This window comes from Silurus aristotelis, assembly GCF_946808225.1.
Source record: "Silurus aristotelis genome assembly, chromosome: 24".
NCBI lineage: Eukaryota > Metazoa > Chordata > Actinopteri > Siluriformes > Siluridae > Silurus > Silurus aristotelis.
The window spans coordinates 2137053-2162582 of NC_139597.1; the positions used below are offsets into that span (position 1 = coordinate 2137053).

At 39.8% G+C, this 25530-nt stretch overlaps 1 protein-coding gene and 1 long non-coding RNA gene across 3 annotated transcripts in view; both read left to right on the forward strand.

Moving 5' to 3' along the window:
• Positions 1–25530, forward strand: part of chst11 (carbohydrate (chondroitin 4) sulfotransferase 11) — a 53665-nt gene that overhangs the window by 19801 nt on the left and 8334 nt on the right. For both annotated transcript variants that reach the window (XM_083528013.1, XM_083528014.1), the window contains exon 2: positions 12762–12847. In XM_083528013.1, the coding sequence (XP_083384139.1) occupies positions 12762–12847 (86 nt within the window). The remainder of the gene's footprint in view (positions 1–12761; positions 12848–25530) is intronic.
• On the forward strand, positions 8141–8684 carry LOC310718941. Its single transcript, XR_014531324.1, has 2 exons — positions 8141–8243; positions 8581–8684. It is a non-coding gene; the product is annotated as an uncharacterized lncRNA (long non-coding RNA).

The window sequence follows — 25530 nt, forward strand, 5'->3', positions numbered from 1 at the left end:
TGGCCCGTTTTTTTTTGTTGTTTTGTTTTGCTGAAATAATGTATATACATTTATTCATTTATAAATATATACATTTCATTTACTGACCCGCAGCGCAAAAAAAACTCTCGTTTCTCTTTTAAAGCGGAGGGTGTGCCAGCGGTGACATTTTAGCGATGACAGAGTCGCTTACAGATTTATTGTCACTCGCTTTAGCCGTAAAACAGCTGCATCATGACTGACGTCTGTACAATTCACGCATTTACGTCCTTGTGTGTCCTGCGGGTGTGTCTGAGGGAGGTGGTAGTGTAGTGGTGAAGGCATTGGACTTTAAATCTGAAGGTTGTGCGTTTAAATCTCACACCAAGCTGCCATTCCTGGGCCCCCAAGCAAGGCCCCTAAACACATAGCTGCTCAGGTGTATAAATGAGGTACTTTTAAGTCGCTCTGGATAGCACTAGATACACTTAATATACAAAAGTTTATGGATACCTGAAGTTTGTATGCGTACGTTTTTCTGAACACCCCCGCTCCACTCTTCTGGGAAGAAGTTCCACTGGATTTTGTGGAGATTTGTTAAGATTTATTCAAACACAAGGATGTTAGTAAAGTCAGGTACTGATGTACGTGACTGTTAATGGCCCGTTAGAGGAGATCACATAATAATTATAATAATTGTTATTATAATAAGTAATAATTAAATGTATTTTATATTTCGATTGAATTTGTTTCATTGTCTATTCACGTTCATGCACGGAGAATCCAGAAATCACATAATAAGTTACAATATTTCTGTATACGTCTAGACGTCTGTATCCGTATTTCATTCAAATATTTTTATATATAAAAATGTAATGTATTTTATTTTATGATTTGGTTGAATTCCTCTGTTCAGTATTTAATCGTTGCATTTTTTTATTCTTTTTTTTTTTACACATGACGTACTGTATGGTGTATGGTTAACTTTATGACCCTAATAAATAAATAAATAAATAAATAAATAAATAAATAAATAAATAAATATAATTAAAATCTGATCACGGTGTTTGAGTCGGATGCCAATACTTTTAGGCGGCAAGCGTTTCTAAGCGCATAGTGTATTGAACATGCACAAAGCAACAGCTAAGCGATTGGGTAAGACTTTTCGAGTCTCCTTGGGTGGTACCACAGACCTCCAAAATCCGAGAAACGATTTATATCGCCACAAAATTGGTTTTAAATGCGTTTTAATTAGCGACATCATGGCGTCATACCGCTAATTTATGCGAATGATGTCTGCTGCAGCGCAGAAATAGCACTGTGGGATGTTTACATAAAACCACTGCCTTCCTGATGAGATCTGAGTGAGTGCTGCCTTTAATCAGCTTCACCACAAGACTCTTTATTTAGCACTTTTGAAGCTTCTGGTGATATCTTTTATGGTTCTTCACCAAACTGTTACCACAAAGTTCGAGGCATACAATTGTACAGGACGTCTCTGGATTCTGTAGCATGAAACTCTCCCTTCACCCAAACCTGTTCCAGCATGACGATGCCAGCTCCATGAAGATGTGCTTTAAATGGCTTCAAGTGGAAGATCACCTGCTGTAGAGCTCCAAACCTTCTGAACACTTTTAGTATGAACTGTTCTCCTGACTGCACCCCAGGCCTCCTCACCTCACCTACATCAGTACCTGACTTTACTAACATGCTTCTATCTGAAGAAATCTTCACAAAATCTAGTGGAACATCTTCCCTGGAGTAGCGTCCCTGGAGATGATTATACCAGGAAATGGAGACCCAATGTGGAATAGACATACAAATGTTATGATCAAGTGTCCACAAAATATGGGTTGCATATAGTTTATACACACTTCACTAACATGTGGTCATTATTCTCTTCTTTGTGTGTGTGTGTGTGTGTGTGTGTGTTTGTGTGTGTGTGTGTGTGTGTGTGTGTGTGTGTGTGTAGAAGGTTGTTTATGTCAGTGTGATTTGAGGGTACTGTGGGACACCAGACTGAAGGTAAAACAAGATTAGATGAGCAGTGACAGTGGCTGTGTGTGTGTGTGTGTGTGTGCGTGTGTGTGCGTGTGTGTGCGTGTGTGTGCGTGTGTGTGTGTGTGCGCGTGTGTGTGTGTGTGTGTGTGTGTGTGTGTGACAGATTTTGGGTTTCAGGTTGATTTATACGCCAGAGCCAGAGGGAAAAGAGAACATAAGGGAGAAACAGAGGGCAGAAGGTTTAATAAAAAGATCTTTCCAAAAAAAAACACCTGGCATAAAGGAAGAGCAGTGTGTGTGTGTGTGTGTGTGTGTGTGTGTGTGTGTGTGTGTGTGTGTGTGTGTGTGTGTGTGTGTGTGTGTGTGTGCAGAGGAAATAAAATAGAAATCCTACACTAAAGAAGGTTTCAGAGCTGAAGTGTATGTGGACTTTTCCTTGTAAATGTGTTGTAAAAGGAGAGATGTTTGGATTTGGTTTGTGCAGTGTTTCAAGAAAATCAGGTTTTTTTCCACCATGGGAAAGTGTTCAGGAGCTCTGTGCTGTCCAGCTACATCCAAATATTACTTTATTGCCATTTGATCCGAAAGAGAGAGAGAGAGAGAGAGAGAGAGAGAGAGAGAGAGAGAGAGGTAGAGAGAGGTAGAGAGGTGGAGCCTTTCTTCCTTCCTTTTTTCCTTCATTTATCCTTTTCTTCCTTCCTTCCTTTCTTTCTTCTTTTCTTCCTTTCTTTCTTTCTTTCTTTCTCACTTCCTTTCTTTCTTTTTTTCTTTCTTTCTCACTTTCTCTCTTTCTTTCTTTCTTTATTTCTCACTGTCTTTCTTTCTTTCTTTCTTTCTCACTTTCTTTCTCTCTCTCTCTTTCTTTCTTTCTTTCTTTCTTTCTTTCTTTCTTTCTTTCTCTCTCACTTTCTTTCTTTCTTTCTTTCTTTCTTTCTCACTTCCTTTCTTTCTTTTTTTCTTTCTTTCTCACTTTCTCTCTTTCTTTCTTTCTTTATTTCTCACTGTCTTTCTTTCTTTCTTTCTTTCTTTCTCACTTTCTTTCTCTCTCTCTCTTTCTTTCTTTCTTTCTTTCTTTCTTTCTTTCTTTCTTTCTCTCTCACTTTCTTTCTTTCTTTCTTTCTTTCTTTCTTTCTTTCTTTCTTTCTTTCTTTCTTTCTTTCTTTCTCTCTTTCTTTCTTTCTTTCTTTCTCTCTTTCTTTCTTTCTTTCTTTCTTTCTTTTTTCTCACTTTCTTTCTTTCTTTCTTTCTTTCTTTCTTTCTTTTTTCTCACTTTATTTCTTTATTTATTTATTTACATTCTTCCTTTCGTTTTTTCTTTCCTTAATTTCTTCCTCCCACCCTTTTCTTTCTTCCTTTCTTTCTTTCTCTCTGTCTGTTATTATAAATACACTATACAGATGGAGGTTTGTGGACAGCTGAACATTAGACTGTAATGTCCCTCATGTTGAACATCACTGCATCTCTACATTAGTTGTTATAATAAACTCCACTCTTCTGGGAAGATCTTACGCTGGATTTTAATGTGTGCTTGTGCTTTCTGATTGTAGTTACGCACATGAATGCTCCGTATCTCACATCTAACAGAGTGTGTGTGTGTGTGTGTGTGTGTGTGTGTGTGTGTGTGAGTGTGTGTGTGTGTGTGTGTGTGTGAGTGTGTGAGTGTGTGAGTGTGTGTGTGAGTGTGTGTGTGTGTGTGTGTGTGTGTGTGTGTGTGTGTGTGTGTGTGTGTGTGTGTGTTTTCCGTCTGGAAGCCCGTGTAACAGTAATCCAGTTAAAGAGTTCTGACTCAGCAGCCACACTAACCTCAGTCTGACCTCTGACCTCTGATCTAATGATATATACATAAAGCTCTGAGTCGGTGTTTGTTCTCTTTTTTGTTTCGCTGGAGTGAATTCCATTCCTGCTGTGTGAAGGAACGAGAGTCAGACGTACGCCCCGGGAAAATACGGCCAGACGTTTCGTCGCATGAATGAGACATTTAGCACGGGAGGTTTTTTTATTTTTAAACCAAATTCCTTTTTTTCTTCTTCTGTGAACTACAGCTGTGCGATACCACGAAAGTATTGTATCGTGATACTTCGTACAATTTTGTCAGAACACCGGTAAATTCTTATTAAGGAGTGTTGAAGCATCATTTCACACACACACACACACACACACACACACACACACACACACACACACAATTTATACATTTAATATTGCAGACAAAAAACACCAAAGAGCATCACATCGTCTCACTGCAACTCCTGTTAACCCCAGCATCACTCACACACACACACACACACACACACACACACACACACACACACACACACTCACACACACACAACCTCTATTCTTCTGTGAAGATGTTCTATTAGATTTTGTCCTCATTAATCCCAAAAGTTCTTCAATAAGTTTGGAGCTTTATAGCTTCTATAGTCATCTTCACAGAGCTGCACAGCTTTGTGCACAGCTGCATTGTCATGCTGGAACAGGTTTCCTAATCCAACCTGAATGAAATGTTTCGTTCTTCCGCATCCAGAGATGTGAAACACGACTGTGTGCCTCCAACTGTGTGGTAACATTCAAGAAGAAGAACCACATATGGCTGGAATAATGATGGGTGTCCATATACTTTTGGCCAGATAGTAAATTTTGTACATTCATCCATCAGTGCTTATAAAGTGTGTGTGTGTGTGTGTGTGTGTGTGTGTGTGTGTGTGTGTGTGTGTGTGTGTGTGTGTGTGTGTGTGTGTGTGTGTGCTTTGATGAAAGTAATCTGTTCTTGTGTGTGTCCGTGTGAAGGATAAATAGCGATGAACTAATTCCCCTGTACCCCAGTGTGTGTTTGATGAATGGTTGGAGATGGTGTGTTTTTATCACCTGGGAGGAAACGAACTCTCTGCTAACCATGTGCAGGGTGAGGGCATGTCTTTAACCGGACTGTGGTGTAATCACAAACACCGGGTGTATTCTCAGCTCGGGCAGAAGATCAAGCAAAAATATTTTTTGGGGCCATTTGGTCCAAAAAAAAAAAAATGATGGAACCCTGTGGGCGATGGGCCGGGCGTTATAGCGCGATGCTAATGGAGGGTCAAACAAATTGTTCCAATTATTACTCTTAAATTCCAATAAAAATATTAAAAAAATAAATAAATATATAAATAAATAAATAAATAAACAACCTTCAGGATCTTCTAAATCAGGAAAAAAAAAATTTTAGTTTTACAAGGAATCCTTCATTTACTAGATTTCCACTCTAGTGCACCCTCTAGTGGATAAATTAAGTAATGAAATACTGACTTACGACGGAGCTGCGCTACAATGACACCATCGTAGCTTGAAAATATCGCTGATTCTGAACATTGCCAACCTATTTAGGAGTTTTAAAGAATAGTGATCAGTATGGGGTAGCATATCGACATCATAAGATCGAAAAATCATAAGTCGAGTCATTGTAAAACGGGGACTAGCTGTATTTGGGAACTTTTATATTCACAGTATATTAACAAATGTTTGTGGACACATGGCCGTCTTTTTGAACATCCCATTCCACATTTAGTCACCATTTGCTTTTATAATATGCTCCATTCTTCAGGGAAGATGCTTCAATGGATTTTTAAAGCAGAGGCATTTTTAGTTAGCAGCCGAGGCATTTTTATCTAGCAGCCGAGGCATTTTCAGCTAGCAGGAGAGGCTTTTTTTAGCTAGCAGCCGAGGCATTTTAGCTACCAGGAAAGGCATTTTTAGCTAGCAGGAGAGGCATTTTTAGTTAGCAGCCGAGGCATTTTTAGCTAGCAGACGAGGCATTTTATCTAGCAGGAAAGGCATTTTTAGCTAGCAGACGAGGCATTTTATCTAGCAGGAGAGGCATTTTAGCTAGCAGCCGAGGCATTTTTAGCTAGCAGACGAGGCATTTTATTTAGCAGTAGAGGCATTTTTAGCTAGAAGCCGAGGCATTTTAGCTAGCAGCCGAGGCATTTTATCTAGCAGGAGAGGCATTTTAGCTAGCAGCCGAGGCATTTTTAGCTAGCAGACGAGGCATTTTATTTAGCAGTAGAGGCATTTTTAGCTAGAAGCCGAGGCATTTTATCTAGCAGTAGAGGCATTTTATCTAGCAGTAGAGGCATTTTTAGCTAGCAGACGAGGCATTTTATCTAGCAGTAGAGGCATTTTTAGCTAGCAGACGTGGAATTTTTAGCTAGCAGACGAGGCATTTTATTTAGCAGTGGAGGCATTTTTAGCTAGCAGACGAGGCATTTTATCTAGCAGGAGAGGCATTTTAGCTAGCAGACGAGGCATTTTATCTAGCAGTAGAGGCATTTTTAGCTAGCAGCCGAGGCATTTTTAGCTAGCAGACGAGGCATTTTATTTAGCAGTAGAGGCATTTTTAGCTAGAAGCCGAGGCATTTTAGCTAGCAGTAGAGGCATTTTATCTAGCAGTAGAGGCATTTTATCTAGCAGTAGAGGCATTTTTAGCTAGCAGCCGAGGCATTTTATTTAGCAGTAGAGGCATTTTTAGCTAACAGCTGAGGCATTTTTAGCAAGTAGCAGAGGCAGCAGGGGCATTTTTAGCAGCCGAGGCATTTTTAGCTAGTAGCAGAGCAATCTTGCAAATTGTTCAGCTACACCGAGTTACACGTAACTTAGACATTAAGCATCTAATAAACTGGAAACTACATCTTTTTTTTGTTTGTTTGTTTGTTTTTCAGATTCTGTTTTGAAAATCAGAAGGTTCGAATAAATATAGACGTCTAATTATCACCATGAGCAATGATAAAAAAAAAAACCACTCAATTGTTTTTGCAATTCAGGGATGGATCTATTGTGAACCCGTGGCTCACCAGAATATTTTTTTTTTTAGCTTTTTTTTTCATTTAGGAGCAAAAATATGAAGAATAATAAATACAAAAAAATGTTTAAAGGGCAATTAATAAAAAAATAATAATATAAATTTCCAGCCCATCGTGTGTCACCGTCTCGGCTTCAGCCAAGAATTACATATTTTTTTGGTGGAATCTACCTTCAACACACACACACACACACACACACACACACACACACACACAGGGCCTTGTCTTTTAGTGTTTTTAGCCTTAATGGGCTGTAAACTGTTCTGTGTGTAATGAATGTAGAAGCCCATTTCTCTTCCCTTTTCCCTCTTTCCACTCCATCATCATTAGATGTTGTTCATTCCTTCTTCTTCTTCCATCTTCATCATTTCCTCTCATTTATCCTGTCCTGCATTCCTTCTGACTAGACACAACAAACGGATTGTGGAATGAAAACCTGGGAACATTATAGCCTCAGCGATATGTGCGTACAGAAAATAAATTCTATTAACCATCTTGAAATTAATTTCTTTCGTTTTCTTTTCAAACATACATACGTACATACATTTGATCGATTTCTAGTTTTGTGGATGTTTTATAGTATTTGAGAGACGTGTGCATGTAACATTAACTTTGACCAAACGAATATATAACGTGCAGATTTGATCTTCATTCACAAATCGTCCTTTTGTTTTTGTTTCTCTTGTAAAACTCGCTGAAGATGTTCTTCACTACCTGGAGATTTTCTTGTTTATCCCGGAGCAGTTCAATAGGATTTCAGTGTGATGACTGGGCAGGTCGTTCTATGATAGATATCACTCCAGATGTCTGTCTGCTCTCTGAATAACGCTTACAGAATCTGGATGTAAGCGTCGATGTATGCTTCAGCTCTTTTTAATAAATTTTTTTTTTGCTAGTTTAAGTGTTTCAGGAAGAGGAAGGTCTTTACTCATCGCTTGACTCTGCTGTTCGGACATCTAGGGGAAGGTCTAACAACCACCTCGGTGCCAGAAAAGAGAAGAGCCTTGAAGTACACTTACCACTTTCCCTTGTTCCAGTGAGCCGCAGTCCAGACTTGATTAACATGGTGTATAGTGAAGTATGGAATAAGAGCCATGTTGGTTCAGGATTCCTTTCACTTTCTGGAACCTTCCGAAACAACCCCATACTATTAAACTTCCACCTCCATGTTTGAGTGTGGGGGTGAGGGAGTCTGATCAGATCAACTTACACAAGATCTTCTGTTGGAGACAAAAATTTATCATTTGGACTCCACAGAACTTTCATCCACTCGTTCACTCTCACATACTTGTGTGTTTGTTGCATTTAAGTTTGTCATAACTTGCATTAAGAAAGAAAAAGATGCAAAGAAAGAAAGAAAGAAAGAAAGAAAGAAAGAAAGAAAGAAAGAAAGAAAGAAAGAAAGAAAGGGAGAAAGAAAAAAAGAAAGAAAGAAAGAGAGAGAGAGTGAGAGAAAGAAAGAAAGAAAGAAAGAAAGAAAGAAAGAAAGAAAGAAAGAAAGAAAGAAAGAAAGAAAGAAAGAGCGAGAGAAAGAAAGAAAGAAAGAAAGAAAGAAAGAAAGAAAGAAAGAAAGAAAGAAAGAAAGAAAGAGCGAGAGAAAGAAAGAAAGAAAGAAAGAAAGAAAGAAAGAAAGAAAGAAAGAAAGAAAGAAAGAGCGAGAGAAAGAAAGAAAGAAAGAGCGAGAGAAAGAAAGAAAGAAAGAAAGAGCGAGAGAAAGAAAGAGCGAGAGAAAGAAAGAAAGAAAGAAAGAAAGAAAGAAAGAAAGAAAGAAAGAAAGAGCGAGAGAAAGAAAGAAAGAGCGAGAGAAAGAAAGAAAGAAAGAAAGAAAGAAAGAAAGAAAGAAAGAAAGAAAGAAAGAAAGAAAGAAAGAAAGAAAGAAAGAAAGAGCGAGAGAAAGAAAGAAAGAAAGAAAGAAAGAAAGAAAGAAAGAAAGAAAGAAAGAAAGAAAGAAAGAAAGAAAGAAAGAGATAATTGAACTGTAAGTGTTGATGGTGTATCAGGCAGCTTTCAGAGGAAATCGTTATTTCTTCACTGGACTGTGTCTCTGTTACGCAGGACAATACAAACTTATTAAGACCAAACGCCTCATTCAACATTAACATGCTTTAATTATTTATTATTGGTGAATCTGATACACAGATGCACTCAGACATCCATTCCCACACGTGAACTTGTGGGTTTTCATGAATGAATTCACGTGAATTCTGCATGAAACTTTTACTTTTTGCTCTTACCAGACTGAAGAACTGTAGTGGTGACGAGGGAATATTCCTCTAGAAGGTTATGGCATGATATTTCCTCAAATATTACGGCTATTACTTTATTTTAATATTGAAATGTCATGCATTATTGAAGCTTATTCACAGGAGGTTTATACTAAATTAGATACACTACATGGACGAACGTTTGTGAGCGTAAGCTGGGGATCTTTTTTAAGACTCCCCATTCGCCTTTATAAGAACCTCCACTCTTCTGGAAAGATCTTCCACTCTTCTGGAAAGATCTTCCACTAGATTTTGGAGTGTGCTTGTGGAGATTTGTGTGAGATTGTGTGAGTGTTCAGCTACAAAGGTGTTCGATACTGGTGTAGGTGAGGTGAGAAGGCCGAAGTTCTACAGCAGTTCACTCAAGATCTTCTAAACATGTAGAGATCAATAAGGAAGAAAATGAAGTTGGGCATGAAATTGGTTTGTCCTCTGTTGAGAGTAGGCTATGTGGCTAGGACACTAATTAGCTTGCTTTGCTAATCTCGTAATTTAAGAACATCAAATGTGCACATGCTACAAAGGCGTTATTTTGCTACACACTCCTCTACAACCACTGTTCAAGATGGAAATGTTGCGAGAAAATGAAAGATTATTGTGAAATCCACTCACAGAACGTGGCAAGCTAGTAGCTAAGGTAGTTTAGCTAGCTAGCACATAGCCAGGTTTTTCAGGTTCTTTATACAGACAGAATTACAACACACTGATAGTAGAAATAATATATAATGATATGAAAAAATCTATATTTCCTTCCTATTGGAAGGTTTCTGCATGGCTAAAATTTATACATGTAGCATTAATTGCTAATGCAGACTTCCATTAGTATCATGATAATAAGTATTAACACTAAATCAGTATATAAGATCTACTGCATTTCACAAATTTTACGAATCACAAAAATGGACAGAAACCCTGTTTATAATGCAGAAAGTGGAAGAATCATGACGATATTTGTCGTGATTCTCTTCCTGCCATCGAATTCCAACACTAAATCCCGAATAATGGAAACCATTCATTGTAACGAGGGAAAAAAAAAAAAAACCTTCTAGACCATGAAGAATTTAACTCCAATCTGACAATTGAATTCAAGTCTGCACAAGATGCTAGTTGGTGGTTATGACTATGTTTCCATTACAATAAATATTATGGGTGAATGAAGACTAGCATACTCTTCAATGATCATGTTTCTGAGGAAAAATAAAGAGAAAAACAAAGGAATAAAATCCGATCTGTTTTAATATTTTGCAATTGGATGTAGACTAATCGTCCATTTCTATATTCTGCTTTAAAGTGGATGGTTTTGGGGACAATCTAGAACAAAAATACTTCATATTTTCGGTGTAAGGTGGGCTTTCAAAACATGGACATCAGACATTTGCTAATAAAACAAGCACAACAATAGCTGGGATATACAGCAAAAGGTTAATGAGCTTCACAAAATTGTAAATTCCTCCAATTCTCAGGAAGCATTAAAATGGGCAAAATGGAATCTCAGGCAGTGGAAATTCCTTGTTCATGAAAATGGCAGTAACTCTTTACAAACAAACGGTGAGCAGAAAAGCATCTCATAATGCACAACCGTCTTAAACTATGGGGTGGGTGGGCTACAGCAGAAGAACACAACGTTGGCTGGAAAAACAGGAATATGAGGCTCCACTCACATTCCCAAGATCTTTAGTTGTCCAGTTTCTGTGACAATCTGGTCTAACTGGTTAATGGTGGCAAAAGTGATCATGGCTACAGGTGTTTTTTAAAAAGTGACTGGAAAGTGTATATTAGTTTGAATACGCATAAATAAAATAATAATCTTACTGTAAAATTAGTGCAACCGGGAGGATTTTTATAACCATTTTCACAAGAAAGCTTTACTGAATTTTCTTACTTTTCAATGAATGATTCATTTATTAATCAGATTTTATACTATTTATTTTCCATTTTTTATTAAATAATTAGGTTTTAATTGTGGAATAACCTATAAGTATAAGTACAGACGTTCCCACTTTACGGACATTTACTTTAACAGTTTTCCCAGATACGAACGAACCTGTCCTCAAAGTGAAATTTGTTCGTAAAAATTCAAAGTGAAGGAGAGCCGCCACTGGCTAGTCGACGACCGTAACGAGTCTACATGATTTGCACTGGACTCGGGCCAGTACATTTTTATATTTATTGTATACAGTATTTAGATTATTTCGATTTGTTTTTAGTATATTTAATTGTTTATTTGATAGTATTTATAACTCTTACATCACTAGGAGATTTGCGTTGTCAATAACGAACACAGAAACAACTTACGAACAAATTCATGCTACAAACGCCTACGTAACTAAGGTGGGGAGCGTCTTTAATCACCTATTTATGATGAGTAATCACCTGAGGTAGTTTAGTCATTAAGGCTCTAGGTTACTGATTGGAAGGTGAGAGTTTCAACCCAGAGTATCGCCAATATTGGGCCCATAAGCAAGGCCCTTAACTGTCTGTGCTCTGGGGTTGCTATATCATGGCTGATATTGTTGTCTGGCCCCAGAAATGCGAAGAAAGAATTTCAACGGCTGCGATGTAGAAAAAAGTGCGTATTCTGTTCTTCAAATCAACTGCAATTTTGTAAAAAGCAGAACCTAGAATGTAATATTTTTGGCTTAGCGTAAACAAAGAGTGGGGCCCTGACACACAGAGAGGTATAATTCATTATAAAATGAAAAGATGAGGGACAGCTTATCCATGAGACCCTTCAGAGACCCATGAGATATTCTTAAGAAAGCCAGAATGTATGTTCTAATATATGCTGGGATGTAGAGGATTTTCAATATTCTACACAGTGAAGTTAATAATGAACGAGGCCACCGGTGAAAACCACCCGTAAAACAAATCAAAATGGATTTGGAGGGTTTTTTTCAGAGGTGTATACAAGTTCAGTTACTCAAATTCCTTCAGAAATAACCTGTATGAACAAAATATTGGGAAAATAAACTTTTTAGGCCATATGTGTTTTTTTCCTAAACTGTTACCACAAAGTTGGAAGCCTGCAGGTGTATATAGTGTTATATTTGGATGCAGTAGCATTGAAAGTTTCCTTTCGCGTAAACTAGGAGAGCCAAAGATGTTCCCCAAGTGAGGCCCATGAAGATATAAGGGTTGGAGTGAAAGATCTTGACTGGCCTGCTATAGAGCTTTGACTTCAACGCTATTGAACATATGAACGCCGACTGAACCCCAGGCCTCCTCACATACATCAGTACTTGACTTTACTAACAACATTGTGTCTGAATGAGCAGAAATCTCCACAAAATCTAGTGGAATATCTTTCCAGAAGAGTGGCGGTTGGGATGGAATGGGATGTTTAGAAAGCACACAACAATCTTATAATCAGGTGTCTACAAACCATTGTCCATAAGTTGTATGTTGGTCGAGACAACAAAATCTACATTGAGGAGAAATAACCAAAATCTTAAAACCTAATTCCGAGTTTGCTGTCTTTCCGTGTCACTTGTGTTGGTCTGACATTGTTTGCGTTGTGTTTGATGTGTTATTTGTTGGGGTGCATGTGGAAATCTAACTGATAAGATGGATTTTCGATCATAATCTCTACTGTGCACGAGTTCCCTGCTTTAACTCAGACTTTAGCAGTCTGGGTTTTGCTCTATTCTGTGTCTGATTTCCTGACTAACCGTCTGCCTTTGTCTCTCTGTTTGTTTTGCAGTAATGAGACGGAACCCGTTTGCAGCAGAGGGCTGCTGTCGGAGAGGCTCGAGAAATGCGCTGCAGGAGCTTTATAACCCCACACAGGTACCTCTGCAGCAGACTTCAAAAATATCAGTCTGAACAATGTCTGATTTCTCACTTATTATACCGTTATACTGTTATTATTAGTATCTGTGAGAGTGAAACTGAAAGTTTATAGGGCTGTGGTGAAACCTGAGATGTTTTATGGTTTAGAGACAGTGGCAAGACAGGAGGTGGAGCTGGAGGTAGTAGAGCTGAAGATGTTGAGATGTTCGTTGGGAGTGACGACGATGGACAGGATTAGAAATGATTTTATTAGAGGGACAGTGCATGTAGGACGTTTTGGAGACAAGGTGAGGGAGGTGAGATTGAGATGGTTTGGACATGTGCAGAGGAGGGACATGGGGTATATCAGTAGGAGAATGCTGAGGATGGAGACACCAGGAGGGAGGAAAAAAGGAAGCCCAAGGAGGAGGTTTATGGATGTGGTGAGGGAAGACATGCAGGTAGTTGGGTTGAACGGAGACTAAACAAACTTGCAGTTTGCCTGAAACGTGTACTAGTGTATACGTATATGTTATAATGGAACACAACATTCAAAATTCCACCAGATTTCACTATAGTTACTCAGTATTTATTGTGCAGACGCAGAATGGTGTAAAAGCTCACAGTAACCTTTCGACCCAGACTTCAGTGCTTGACCGTGTTGCTATGGAAACGCAATACAGCACTCAAATCCTTTTCCCTTTTTTTAATATATAAAATCCATATCTGCACCACTCTGCATAAAGGAACTGCCCTCTAAAGAACATTTTGCATATATTAAGCTCATCCCTATATCTCTCTCTTACACACACACACACACACACACACACACACACACACACACACACACACACACACTGTCCACCTCTGCGTCTTTTGGAGACAATTAAACATTGTTGCCATGCCAACTGTCCTCCTTTGGGTAAGAGGACCAGGCTAGACTTGGAGCTATAATCTCATGTGGCTTTATTTCAGTCTGAAACATTTTGAAAGTTTGAAGGGAGTTTGGTTCTTCGTGAGCACCGCTGGCTGCGTGGACGAAGCTAAACAGCATCACCTCCTGCGTGCTATTAACACGGTTATGGCTGTACATCATGCATAACTTTGGCTCATCTGCACTTTCTTCATGGTACTATCCTGGAATGCTATTCTGATTGTTCTCAGGAAGACACTAGAACAGGGATAAATTTTCCTGCAACGTTTCTGCAGCAAGTCCACAGAGCAGGATAGAGCGATTGAAAGAGCAGCAGAATAATAACGAGGGTTGGTTGGGAAAGCTCTTCCACTGGATATTCTGGTATGCTTGACAGTAAGTAGGCGATATTGTAGAACCTGGGCTCCGGTTTCTACTGTGAGGTGACCAGCTACTGTTTCAATACAGTTATGGTATAAAGCAGTCCAGGATTTCAGAAACATTTCTTCTTCTTCTTCTTCTTTCGGATTCTTTCATTAGGGGTCTTCACAGCGGATCATCCGTCTCCATACCCCCCTGTCGTCTACATCTGCCTCTTTCACACCAAACCTGCAATTCTTCCCTCACCACATCCATAAACCACGATTTCAGAAACATTTCATTTGAGGAATGTGTCCTAAATATTCTGCTTTTTTACCACACACTCCCACACACACTCCCACTTCTTCACTCCTACAGTTCAGGACTTTTTATTAGCTGCACTTCTTTTCTATACGAGTAAAAAAATCGATAATCGTCCGACTGAAGATTTACGATTTACGATTGTTAAAGAAGTACGAATATCAAAAACGTCCCAATTATAACATTCGTAAAGAGTCAAAATATCGCATAAATTAATACTGGGTACATTTTTTTAACAATGTCCTTCAAATCACAATATTATCATGTTCAACAGGGTTGAGATCAGAGCTCTATACCAGGCCACTCAAAATCCACTCCAAGAAGATTTGCTTTTCATGTTGGACTGGAAGATCTCGAGTGGCCTGCTGTAGAACTCTGACCTGAGCCATTTGGGATGAATGTGAACTGACTTCACCCCAGGCCTCTTTACCTTACAGACATCAGCACCTCATCACAAAATCTAGAAGAACTTCTTCCCAGAAGAGTGGAGCTCATTATAACAGCGTTTATAAGAGTTTATATCGTACTTCTCTCTACAGATGAAAAAAGAAAAAGTGCTCTACTTGTAAAGAACGATGTTGAGATTCTACAGAATGTCTCTGCAAGCGCAAACCGAGAGAGAAAGTGTGTGTCCATTTTATGGTTCAGTGGACCATGAAGTGATTGTGAGGCATTTGAAGTTTAATTCAGTCCTTAGATGACTTGCTGAAGCTATTAAAGGGAAATGCCACAGAGACGGAGCTCGGGGTTCGACTCCAGTGAAATGACTGGGTGTTCTGTAGAAGCAGGTACTACACTACTTCACTACAACGAACTCATTGTGCAGCTTTTCGTTTGTGACTTTGTAACTGCACACTTTCTTCGAGCTGTTACTGAACAGTGTAACACATACTGAACATACATGACACATGTATGTAATAGTACATATAATGTATTGTGTAACAGTGCAGATCACTGAATGGTGTGTATTCCATTTATTACTTTGAATAAGAAAACAGACATCCAGATTTGTACGTTCCAATATAATCAACCAGACTAATGTTTACTACATGGATAAAAGTTTGGACACGACCATAAGATTGATATGTGTATTTTTTGGAACATCCCATTACACAGTCCTCGACTCATGTAAAGCAGATCTTTATGGAGTTGGCTTTGTGTCAAAATAATGTGTCAGCACTATGGTATATTCCTCTGACAAACCAAAATGCACACTACAGATAGAAGATGTTGCATTTTGTAGCTTTTCAGCATTTATTTATTTAGTTTTTGATCATATACAGTGAGGAAAATAAGTATTTGAACACCCTGCTATTTTGCAAGTTCTCCCACTAAGAAATCATGGAGGGGTCTGAAATCGTCATCGTATGTGCATGTCCACTGTGAGAGACATAATCTAAAAAAATAAATCCAGAAATCACAATGTATGATTTTTTAACTATTTATTTGTATGATACAGCTGCAAATAAGTATTTGAACACCTGAGAAAGTCAATGTTAATATTTGGGACAGTAGCCTTTGTTTGCAATTACAGAGGTCAAACGTTTTTCTGTAGGACAGGACACACTGCAGGAGGGATTTTGGCCCACTCCTCCACACAGATCTTCTCTAGATCAGTCAGGTTTCTGGCCTATCGATTAACTGCCTAGAGTTTGAGCTCCCTCCAAAGATTCTCTATTGGGTTTAGGTCTGGAGACTGGCTAGGCCATGCCAGAACCTTGATATGCTTCTTACAGAGCCACTCCTTGGTTATCCTGGCTGTGTGCTTCGGGTCATTGTCATGTTGGAAGACCCAGCCTCGACCTATTTTCAATGCTCTAACTGAGGGAAGGAGGTTGTTCCCCAAAATCTCGCAATACATGGCCCCAGTTATCCTCTCCTTAATACAGTGCAGTCGCCCCGTCCCATGTGCAGAAAAACACCCCCAAAGCATGATGCTACCACCCCCATGCTTCACAGTAGGGATGGTGTTCTTGGGATGGTACTCATCATTCTTCTTCCTCCAAACTCGTTTAGTGGAATTATGACCCAAAAGTTCTATTTTGGTCTCATCTGACCACATGACTTTCTCCCATGACTCCTCTGGATCATCCAAATGGTCATTGGCAAACTTAAGACGTGCCTGGACATGTGCTGGTTTAAGCAGGGAAACCTTCCCTGCCATGCATGATTTCAAACCATGACGTCTTAGTGTATTACCAACAGTAACCTTGGAAACGGTGGTCCCAGCTCTTTTCAGGTCATTGACCAGCTCCTCCCGAGTAGTTCTGGGCTGATTTCTCACCTTCTTTAGGATCATTGAGACCCCACGAGGTGAGATCTTGCATGGAGCCCCAGTCCGAGGGAGATTGACAGTCATGTTTAGCTTCTTCCATTTTCTAATGATTGCTCCAACAGTGGACCTTTTTTCACCAAGCTGCTTGGCAATTTCCCCGTAGCCCTTTCCAGCCTTGTGGAGGTGTACAATTTTGTCTCTAGTGTCTTTGGACAGCTCTTTGGTCTTGGCCATGTTAGTAGTTGGAGTCTTACTGATTGTACAGGGTGGACAGGTGTCTTTATGCAGCTAACGACCTCAAACAGGTGCATCTAATTTAGGATAATAAATGTAGTGGGGGTGACATTTTAAAGGCAGACTAACAGGTCTTTGAGGGTCAGAATTCTAGCTGATAGACAGGTGTTCAAATACTTATTTGCAGCTGTATCATACAAATAAATAGTTAAAAAATCATATATTGTGATTTCTGGATTTTTTTTTTTAGATTATGTCTCTCACAGTGGACATGCACCTACGATGACAATTTCAGACTCCTGCATGATTTCTAAGTGGGAGAACTTGCAAAATAGCAGGGTGTTCAAATACTTATTTTCCTCACTGTAGTTGTTGGAAAATGACGCAAGAATTACACGTTTTTATCACGTTGACGATCACATTGAACGTTTATGAAATCGGCGATGAACTTCGGCCACCTTTGTTGAACATTGCTGAGATGTTTTCTGCTTATGGAATGTGAAACACATCCGTCCACTTTCAGGCCGTTTTTATTCATGAACTAAGAGGATTGTGACTGAAAACGAGGATTCTCGCTCAATCTGATGCTGTAATTAATGCTAATTACAGGTTGTGTTGTGTGTGTGTGTGTGTGTGTGTGTGTGTGTGCGTGTGTTTGTGCGTGTGTTTGTGTGTATACAGACGCGTACGCTGATTCAGCCTGACCTTTTTCGAGATTGTGCGAGCTTGTGGGAAGTCCACACGCACCCGGGGTTTACACGTAACAGCATTTTCCGTGGTTTTCATGCAGCATGCGGTTTTATACGACGATGTTAATTCCTCCTGGGAAAAGTCACAGCTGGTAAAAACCATTACGGCTGCACTTTTACATGTGTTAAAACACACACACACACACACACACAGAGTAAGAAAAAAAACACACACAAACTCTCTCTTACCCACATTCTTGCTCTTATATTGTTTCATAGCTGCAGTTAATCCTTAAATGGCTAAAGATGCATTAATGAGGTTGGACCTCTGATCAGAAGGTTGTGAGTTCAAGACCGCGAGCCAGAGCACATAATGTTCTTCATATCTTGATGTGATTTCAACTCAAGAAAAAGTTACAAAAAATATAAATTTGTTATATACAAGCAACAATGGGGATGTCCAAAAAGTTAGTAGACACCTGACCATCCCACGTTTAATCCCCATTTGCTCTTATAACAAGCTCCTCTATTGGGGAAGATGTGCCACTAGATTTTGTGAGAGATTCCCTCATCCACAAGGTTGTTAGTAAAGTCATTTACTGATGTAACTGAGGTGAGGAGGCCTAAAGTGCAGTCAATATTTACATTCAGGCCACTCAAGATCTTCTACTCCAATTTATGTGAACCAGATCTTCATAGCTTTGTGCACAGGAGCATTGACATGCTGGAGCAGGTTTGGGTCTGCTAGTTCGAGGGAAAATTTCATGTTCCCTTCTCCGATGTACAGTCGTGTGCCTCCAAATATTTGCTAACGTTTTAGAGAAGAACCATAGATGGCTGTCAAGTCAAGTGTCCCAGTACTTCTGTTCTTATAGTGTACGTATGTTGGGTTGTAAATTGTGATAATCCAATATTGTGTTTGTATCTGGAGGATTGATGTTTGTATTGTAAGTATGCTAGCTAAAACAGAAACTGAATTTGTGACTGTGAAAGTCAAGTGTCCCAGTACTTTAGTCCATATCGTGTATATCTACAGTATGTGCCAGGTCAAGATGATCCAGAACCAATTTAAAACAAACAGGAAAAGTCTTTTTATTGGTCAGCATCGAGAAGACGATTCAGTTCAGCGTGTGCTCGCAATTCTGACTTTCCCTGAAATCGGTTCTCATTAATAATAAATCCATGATTATTGCTGCTGAATAATTAATAAGCACGAAAATGAACTGAGTAAATGTCTCGTTGTTTGTTTCTTCTTTCTCAAGCCAAAATAGGTCTACTAAACTGATCAATCATGGCATTCCACTGCAATTAGCAATGGAAAAATTCACGGATAGGAAAGTGTTCCAGATAATTCCATCATCGGTTCCTCAAGTCTTGTTTTTTTCTTAGTCCCTTCAGAAATCCTTATGAAGTGCATGTTAGTGCACTGAAGTGTTTTTATTTCATGAGCAAATTTATGGCTTTTATTTTTTATTCTATATTTTTCTAGATATTAAAACTGGAGGCTAACTAGAAAGCTGGGTGCTTTGTAGCGCTGTTGATTTCTAGCATCAAGCTGACATCAATTGGAAGTAACCTGATTGACCTTTCATTCTGTAGTGCAGTCCACAAATTCAGTTTCTGTGGTAAATTAAGAGTTTGCTTAAGCTAGCATACTGTTCATCACAACACCAACATCAAACCTCCAGATATAAATGCGATATTGTACCATCCCTGCTTAAAACCCAATAAATAAACACCTGATTTATGTCGTTCCTCACAGAGAAAATACCCCTGTGCACAAAGCCTGCTCCATCAAGTTTCAGCCCTACTGATGGATGTGAACTCTGACTGGGGGTCTCCTCTACACCACATCAGTACCTGACTCTACTAACACACTTGTGACTGAATGAATCTCACACAAATCTCCACAGAATCTAGTGGAACATCTTCCCAGAAGAGTGGAGATAATCATAACAGCAAAATAAGACTTCCAATGGCGTGGATTTCTCCACAACCTTTTTTCCATGCAGTGAAGGTCTTAATGTTCAGTGGAAACGTGGTAAAAAAAATAGTGCTCAAATAGTCGATAGGTCAACGCGCTCGCGCACGCACACACACACACACACACACACACAGAAACACGCACGCACACACACACACACACATGAAAGTAGCCATTACAACCTACAGCTTCTTTTTTCTGCTCTGTAGGTTTCATAATTAAGGCTCATTTTGGACAAGACGCATTGGGGCCTGTTTACTGAACACGGCCATCGCTGTTAATTCAACTTCGACCATTTTTTACCTCAGAACCAGATTAAATCATGTTCAGTACTGCAGCCCAGTGTGTGTGTGTGTGTGTGTGTGCGCGTGTGTGTGTGCGCCGTTTCATATAAACCAAAGAAAGTTTGACTAGCCATTCATTATCTTTCAGCTCATCAAGGTCCTGCTATAATCATATCCTCACATCCCAACTCGTCCTTCTATACACACACACACACACACACACACACACACACACACCCTTTTGAAACTGCTGAACTGTAAGCTTGTCTCAGTAGCTTGATGTAAGAAACTTTTCAAGCGCAAAAGGTGGAAAATCACTGGCTTGGCCTTTCAGAGATCCTCTCTCTCTCTCTCTCTCTCTCTCTCTCTCTCTCTCTCTCTCTCTCTCTCTCTCTCTCTCTCTCTCTCTCTCTCTTCTCTCTCTCTCTCTCTCTCTCTCTCTCTCTCTGCTCGTCCTTCTCTCTTTTTCTCTCATAGTGAGTGCTTGTTTGTGTTTGTTTATTTAAAGCAAACCTGTGTGTGGGTGTGTGCATTCAGAACTGCCTTTTACCTCAGGAAGGATGGTGGGATGGACACACACACACACACACACACACACACACACACACACACACACACACACACACACAAACAGAGGCTCATAGGATGGGATCAGGTATCACACATCATACCCTACCATCTCAGGTGTTTGTAACTTCTTTGTTCGAGTGTGTGCATTTGTTTTTTGCATTTGTGTGTGTGTGTGTGTGTGTGTGTGTGTGTGTGTGTGTGTGTGTGTGTGTGTGTGTGTGTGTGTGTGTGTGAGCTGTGCAAAGGGCATCCTGACAGCACCTAGGCAGAGCCAGTGGAAACTTCCTGAGGTGCAGGACACTGGCAAACATGGACTCTGGACAGAATAAAAAAGAGACAGAGAGCTGAAGACTCGTTTGCATTCTGCTTTCACTTTGTATAAGAAAATCATCGCAGGACGTGAAGGCGACCCACCGCCATTTGCGATCCCGATGATGGATCGCCTTCCTTTTAACGCAGTCTGATTCTTTTAGCTCATTCAAATAAGCCAAGGTATGAATGAGACACGGCAAGATTGTAGAAATCGCAGGCTGATGCAATCAAGGACGCAGGTCGGGATAAAAGAGCACTACTTTTTTCCCTTCCTGAGTTGAAATCGGCTAAAAAATGATTGGTTTCGTAAATTGGAGGCATAAACCCAGAGGTGCAAAAGCAAAAATCCAAAGTGGGCAGTTAACTGGATCATGGAAAAGTTTGTGCAGGTTTTATTGGGCGGTAAAGCAGATTCATTGTCATAAAGAGCTCACCGGGGAGATGAATTTTACATAAGTGCAGACAGATGATACACTGTAGGGCTTAAAGGCGTGAACAAAAATATCCTACTGTGATACTGGTTCACGCTGAGACTGCGATATGCACAGCAATGTGTCGGACAAACCGGAGAGTGTGAGACGCATATCAGTAAGCTTTGGAGTCAAGTTCTGAGTCTAATTGAGAGTCATATGCTTTGAAGAGTGAGTTAAGTTGGTAAAGCTTTGAAGTCTAAAGCAAATTATGAGTGATAGCCTTTTAAAGTCTGAGTTAAGTCAAAGATGAGATAGGAGTCATTAGCTTTGGATTCTCGTTGAGTTGTTAGTCACATACTTTCAAAATACAAGGTGAAATGTAAGTCACCTTTAAAATCTGAGTTAAGATGTGAGTCAGAGTCAGAGTCAAGTTGGGAGTCATTCGATTTGAAGTGTGATTTGAGTTGGATAAAACTTTGAAGCGGATTATATGTCATTGGCTTTAAACTCTAAGGCGAGATGTGAGTCATCGGCTTTAGAGTTGATGTGAGATGTGAGTCAGCTTCGATCTCTAAGGTGAGATATGAGTCATTAGCTTTGAAATTTAATGAGATGTGAGTCATCGGCTTTGAATTCTAAGGCAAGATTTGAGTCATTCACTTTGAAATCCGATGTGTGTCGTAGTCTTAGAAGTCTATGGTGTGTTGGGAGTCATTAGCTTTGAAATCTGATGAGATGTGAGTCTTAGGCTATGAAATCTGATTCTGAGTCAAGTTCAGAGTCATATGCTTTGAAGTGTGAGTTGAGTTGGGTAGAGCTTTAAAGGTAATTATAAGTCATTAGCTTTGGAATCTAAGGCAAGATGTGAGTCATTAGCTTTGAAGTCGATGTGAGTCAGCTTCAAAATCGAGACAAGACTGAGTCATAGTCTTTGAAATCCGAGATAAGACTGAGTCATAGTCTTTGAAATCTAAGGCAAGCTGTGAGTTAGTAGCTTTGAAGTGTAAGTTGTGCTGGATAAAGCTCTAAGGTCTGAAGTGTTTCTAGTTGAGATGTGAGTCATTGGATTTGAAATCCAGGTGAGATATGAGTCAGCTTTGAAATCCGAAATTTGACCTGAGTTTGGAGAACGTTTGGAGTCTGGCAAGTAATAACCCTAGAATTGGAAATTTATAGGCTTTTTGAAACTCACATGTAAACCAAGCGGAAAATTTGAGTCCTCAACTCTGTGCTTCTGCAGTTGAAGTAATTCAATAACAAGGACTGGCCTTCATACATGTAAAGAATTCTGTGGAAAGACACAAAACCAAACGAGGACCATCAGAATGAAACTTTCCAAAGAAAAGTCCCATAAAAAACCTTATAAAATAATAAAAAATAGAATGAATTGTCATCATAGTAGCATTAGGATAAAGGTGTAGGATATCATTTGACTTTAGTAAAGTTGACGCAGTGTTTAACATTCAGTGCAGATCCTTGGTGAAAGAGGGAGACAGGGAGAGGGGGAAAGCCTTTGATAAGACTTATACTTCTTCTGCGAGTGTTCACAGACACGAGCTCTTATTATTGCTGACGTTACAAGATAAGTTCAAGCACAATAAGAAGCATCTGCATTCTCTGCATTTTCAGCTCCCTGAGCTTTTCGTCCTGAGCGTCAGAGTGAATACGTAATGCCGAGCGGATACGCGGCAGTCGCAAACAGTTCTCGTTGTCCGTTCGAGAATCGCGTTCGCTTGATGTTTTTTTTTTTCAACCTTGAACACACGAGCCGATGACCTGCACTTGTCGTCGTCGTTGTCATGGTTACGCTGGAAATAAACCGCGATATCCTGCGTTGCTTATAACTTTGGATCGGATTACATGGAAAGGCCTTGCAAACATATCGTGTAGCGAAGCTCAGGTTTATTCGATTGTGATCACAATGAATTCTTTTGGACTGATCAAACCGTGTGTGTGTGTGTGTGTGTGTGTGTGTGTGTGTGTGTGTGAGAGAATAAGGAGACAGACCCGTTTTTTGTAATTGAAAAGAAAGGACAGCCACTCTTTCAGTCGCTTTCACACAAATCCAAATCTCTCTCTCACACACACACACACACACACACACACACACACACACACACACACACACACACACACACACACACACACGTGCATCTACAGTTCAGTTCATGAGTCATCATCATTGCCAAGGCAACAGAGTGAGCTGCCTGCTCCTTTGCTACTAAAAAGCCCAAATGGACTCTACATTAAAGCACTCTGTGGCCTTCAGAACACAGTCGCTGTCATATTTCTCACAAAAAAAAAAACGTTACCGAACCTCCCGTGAGTTCGAAATACAAACAGGACCCGATCGCGCTTCAATAATTCACCATGTGTTTAATAATTCAGCACCGGTTCTGTAGACGGAGACGTCTGAGAGGAGAGTTCAGATCAGTCAGGGGGTCACGTCATGGCGGTCAATCAGAAATAGAAAATGAGATGCAGCACCTTTGATGTGGAATATGGAATATTTTATTCAGAGTTAATAGTTGCCAAGAATAATTATAATAGCTAAAAGTTTGTAGACACCTGACCATAAGATTGCTTTGTGCATTTTTTTAAAAATCCCATTCCCCAATTTTCCCCTTTTATAGTAACCTCCATTCTTCTGAGAGAGATTTAGCTACAAGGGCAGGTGATGTGAGGAGGTCTGAGGTGCAATAAGCATTCCCATTTATAAATTTCAATAAGGCTGGAGCTCTAAAGCAGAAGATCTTCCAACCTATGTAAAAAGCATATCTTCATGTAGCTGGTTTTGTGCACAGGGGAATTGTCAGGCTGGAACAAGTTTGAGTCTCCTAGTTCCCATGAGGGGGAAAATTTCATGCTACCGCACCCTATGCAAAACTTTTATGTAAATGAGGTCACGTGTGTGGTGGTGAGTTCGAGTCCGGAGTTTCTTCATCACTCATTCCTCTCTAAATGTTCTGCTTGATGTTGAACTGATGCTGAACTGTATGTTGGTGATCAGTAGATACACAGAGTGTCGATCAGAACACGTGTAAAACAGAGCGTGCGCTCGATCCCGATTGGTGACCCGCTGCGTGTTTCAGCAGTTATACTGATTTCACTAAACGTAATTCGAGATATTTTGCTTAGAAATGTAGTGTAGTTAAAGAAAAATCTCCTTAAATATAAATACTTCAGTAAAGTACAGTAACGAATTACATTTACCTCTTTACTGTGTACTGCTGGTTATGCGACATTCACAAATAAAGTTACACTATTATCAATCATAAACAGAGATTAAACACAGCCAGTCACATCATCGAGAAACCGATGAGAACAAAGTCCTCTGACCTGAAGACTTTCTTGTGATGGAAAACGTTCTTCTTCTTCTTCTTCTTCTTTCGGCTTTTCCCATTAGGGGGCCCCACAGCGGATCATCTGTCTCCATACCACCCTGTCTTCTACATCTGCCTCTTTTCCTCCTTCCTGGTCTCTCCATCCTCAGCATTCTCCTTCTGATATACCCCATGTCCCTCCTCTGCACATCTCCAAACCATCTCAATCTCACCTCCCTCACCTTGTCTCCAAAACGTCCTACATGCGCTCTCTAATAAACTCATTTCTAATCCTGTCCATCGTCATTCACTCCCAACGAACATCTCAACATCTTCAGCTCTGCTACCTCCAGCTCCACCTCCTGTCTTTTACTCACTGCCACTGTCTCTAATCCATACAACATCTCAGGTCTCACCACAGTCCTATAAACTTTCCCTTTCACTCTCGCAGATACCCTACTATGAATCTTATAAATTATATTTTATATATATATATATATATGCGCTGTTAATATATATGTAATATATAGCGTTTTCGAAAATGAATGCATTTATTCTGTACCTTCTGACCAATCAGATTTAAGGATTCCAAAACGTTGTGCTAGAATGGAAATTGATGTATGAATTAAGTCACATATGAGGTGGTCATCAAAATGTTTTGACACCAACTGGTGCTATTCTTTTCACGTGTGTTACCGTGTCCGTGATTTTTTCACGGACAGCAAGTTAGAACGAAGAGCAAACGTGAAATTCCGTGTAAAACTGGGCGAATCCGCCACATGACATGACGTACGGTTGACATAGCGCGATTATGCAACGTGTCGTTCGGGGTGAAAGAGTGAAAAAACATCGCTGGATGACGATGAGAGATCTGGAAGACCTTCGACAAGCTCAACCTCTAAAAACCTCAAAATTGTTCAGCAACTCGTGCATGATGATCATCGGATCGTGATCTCATCACATGATCTCACTTCCGCACCCACCCTGCGGACTTCTCCCTCTTCCACAAGATGAAGATGCAGC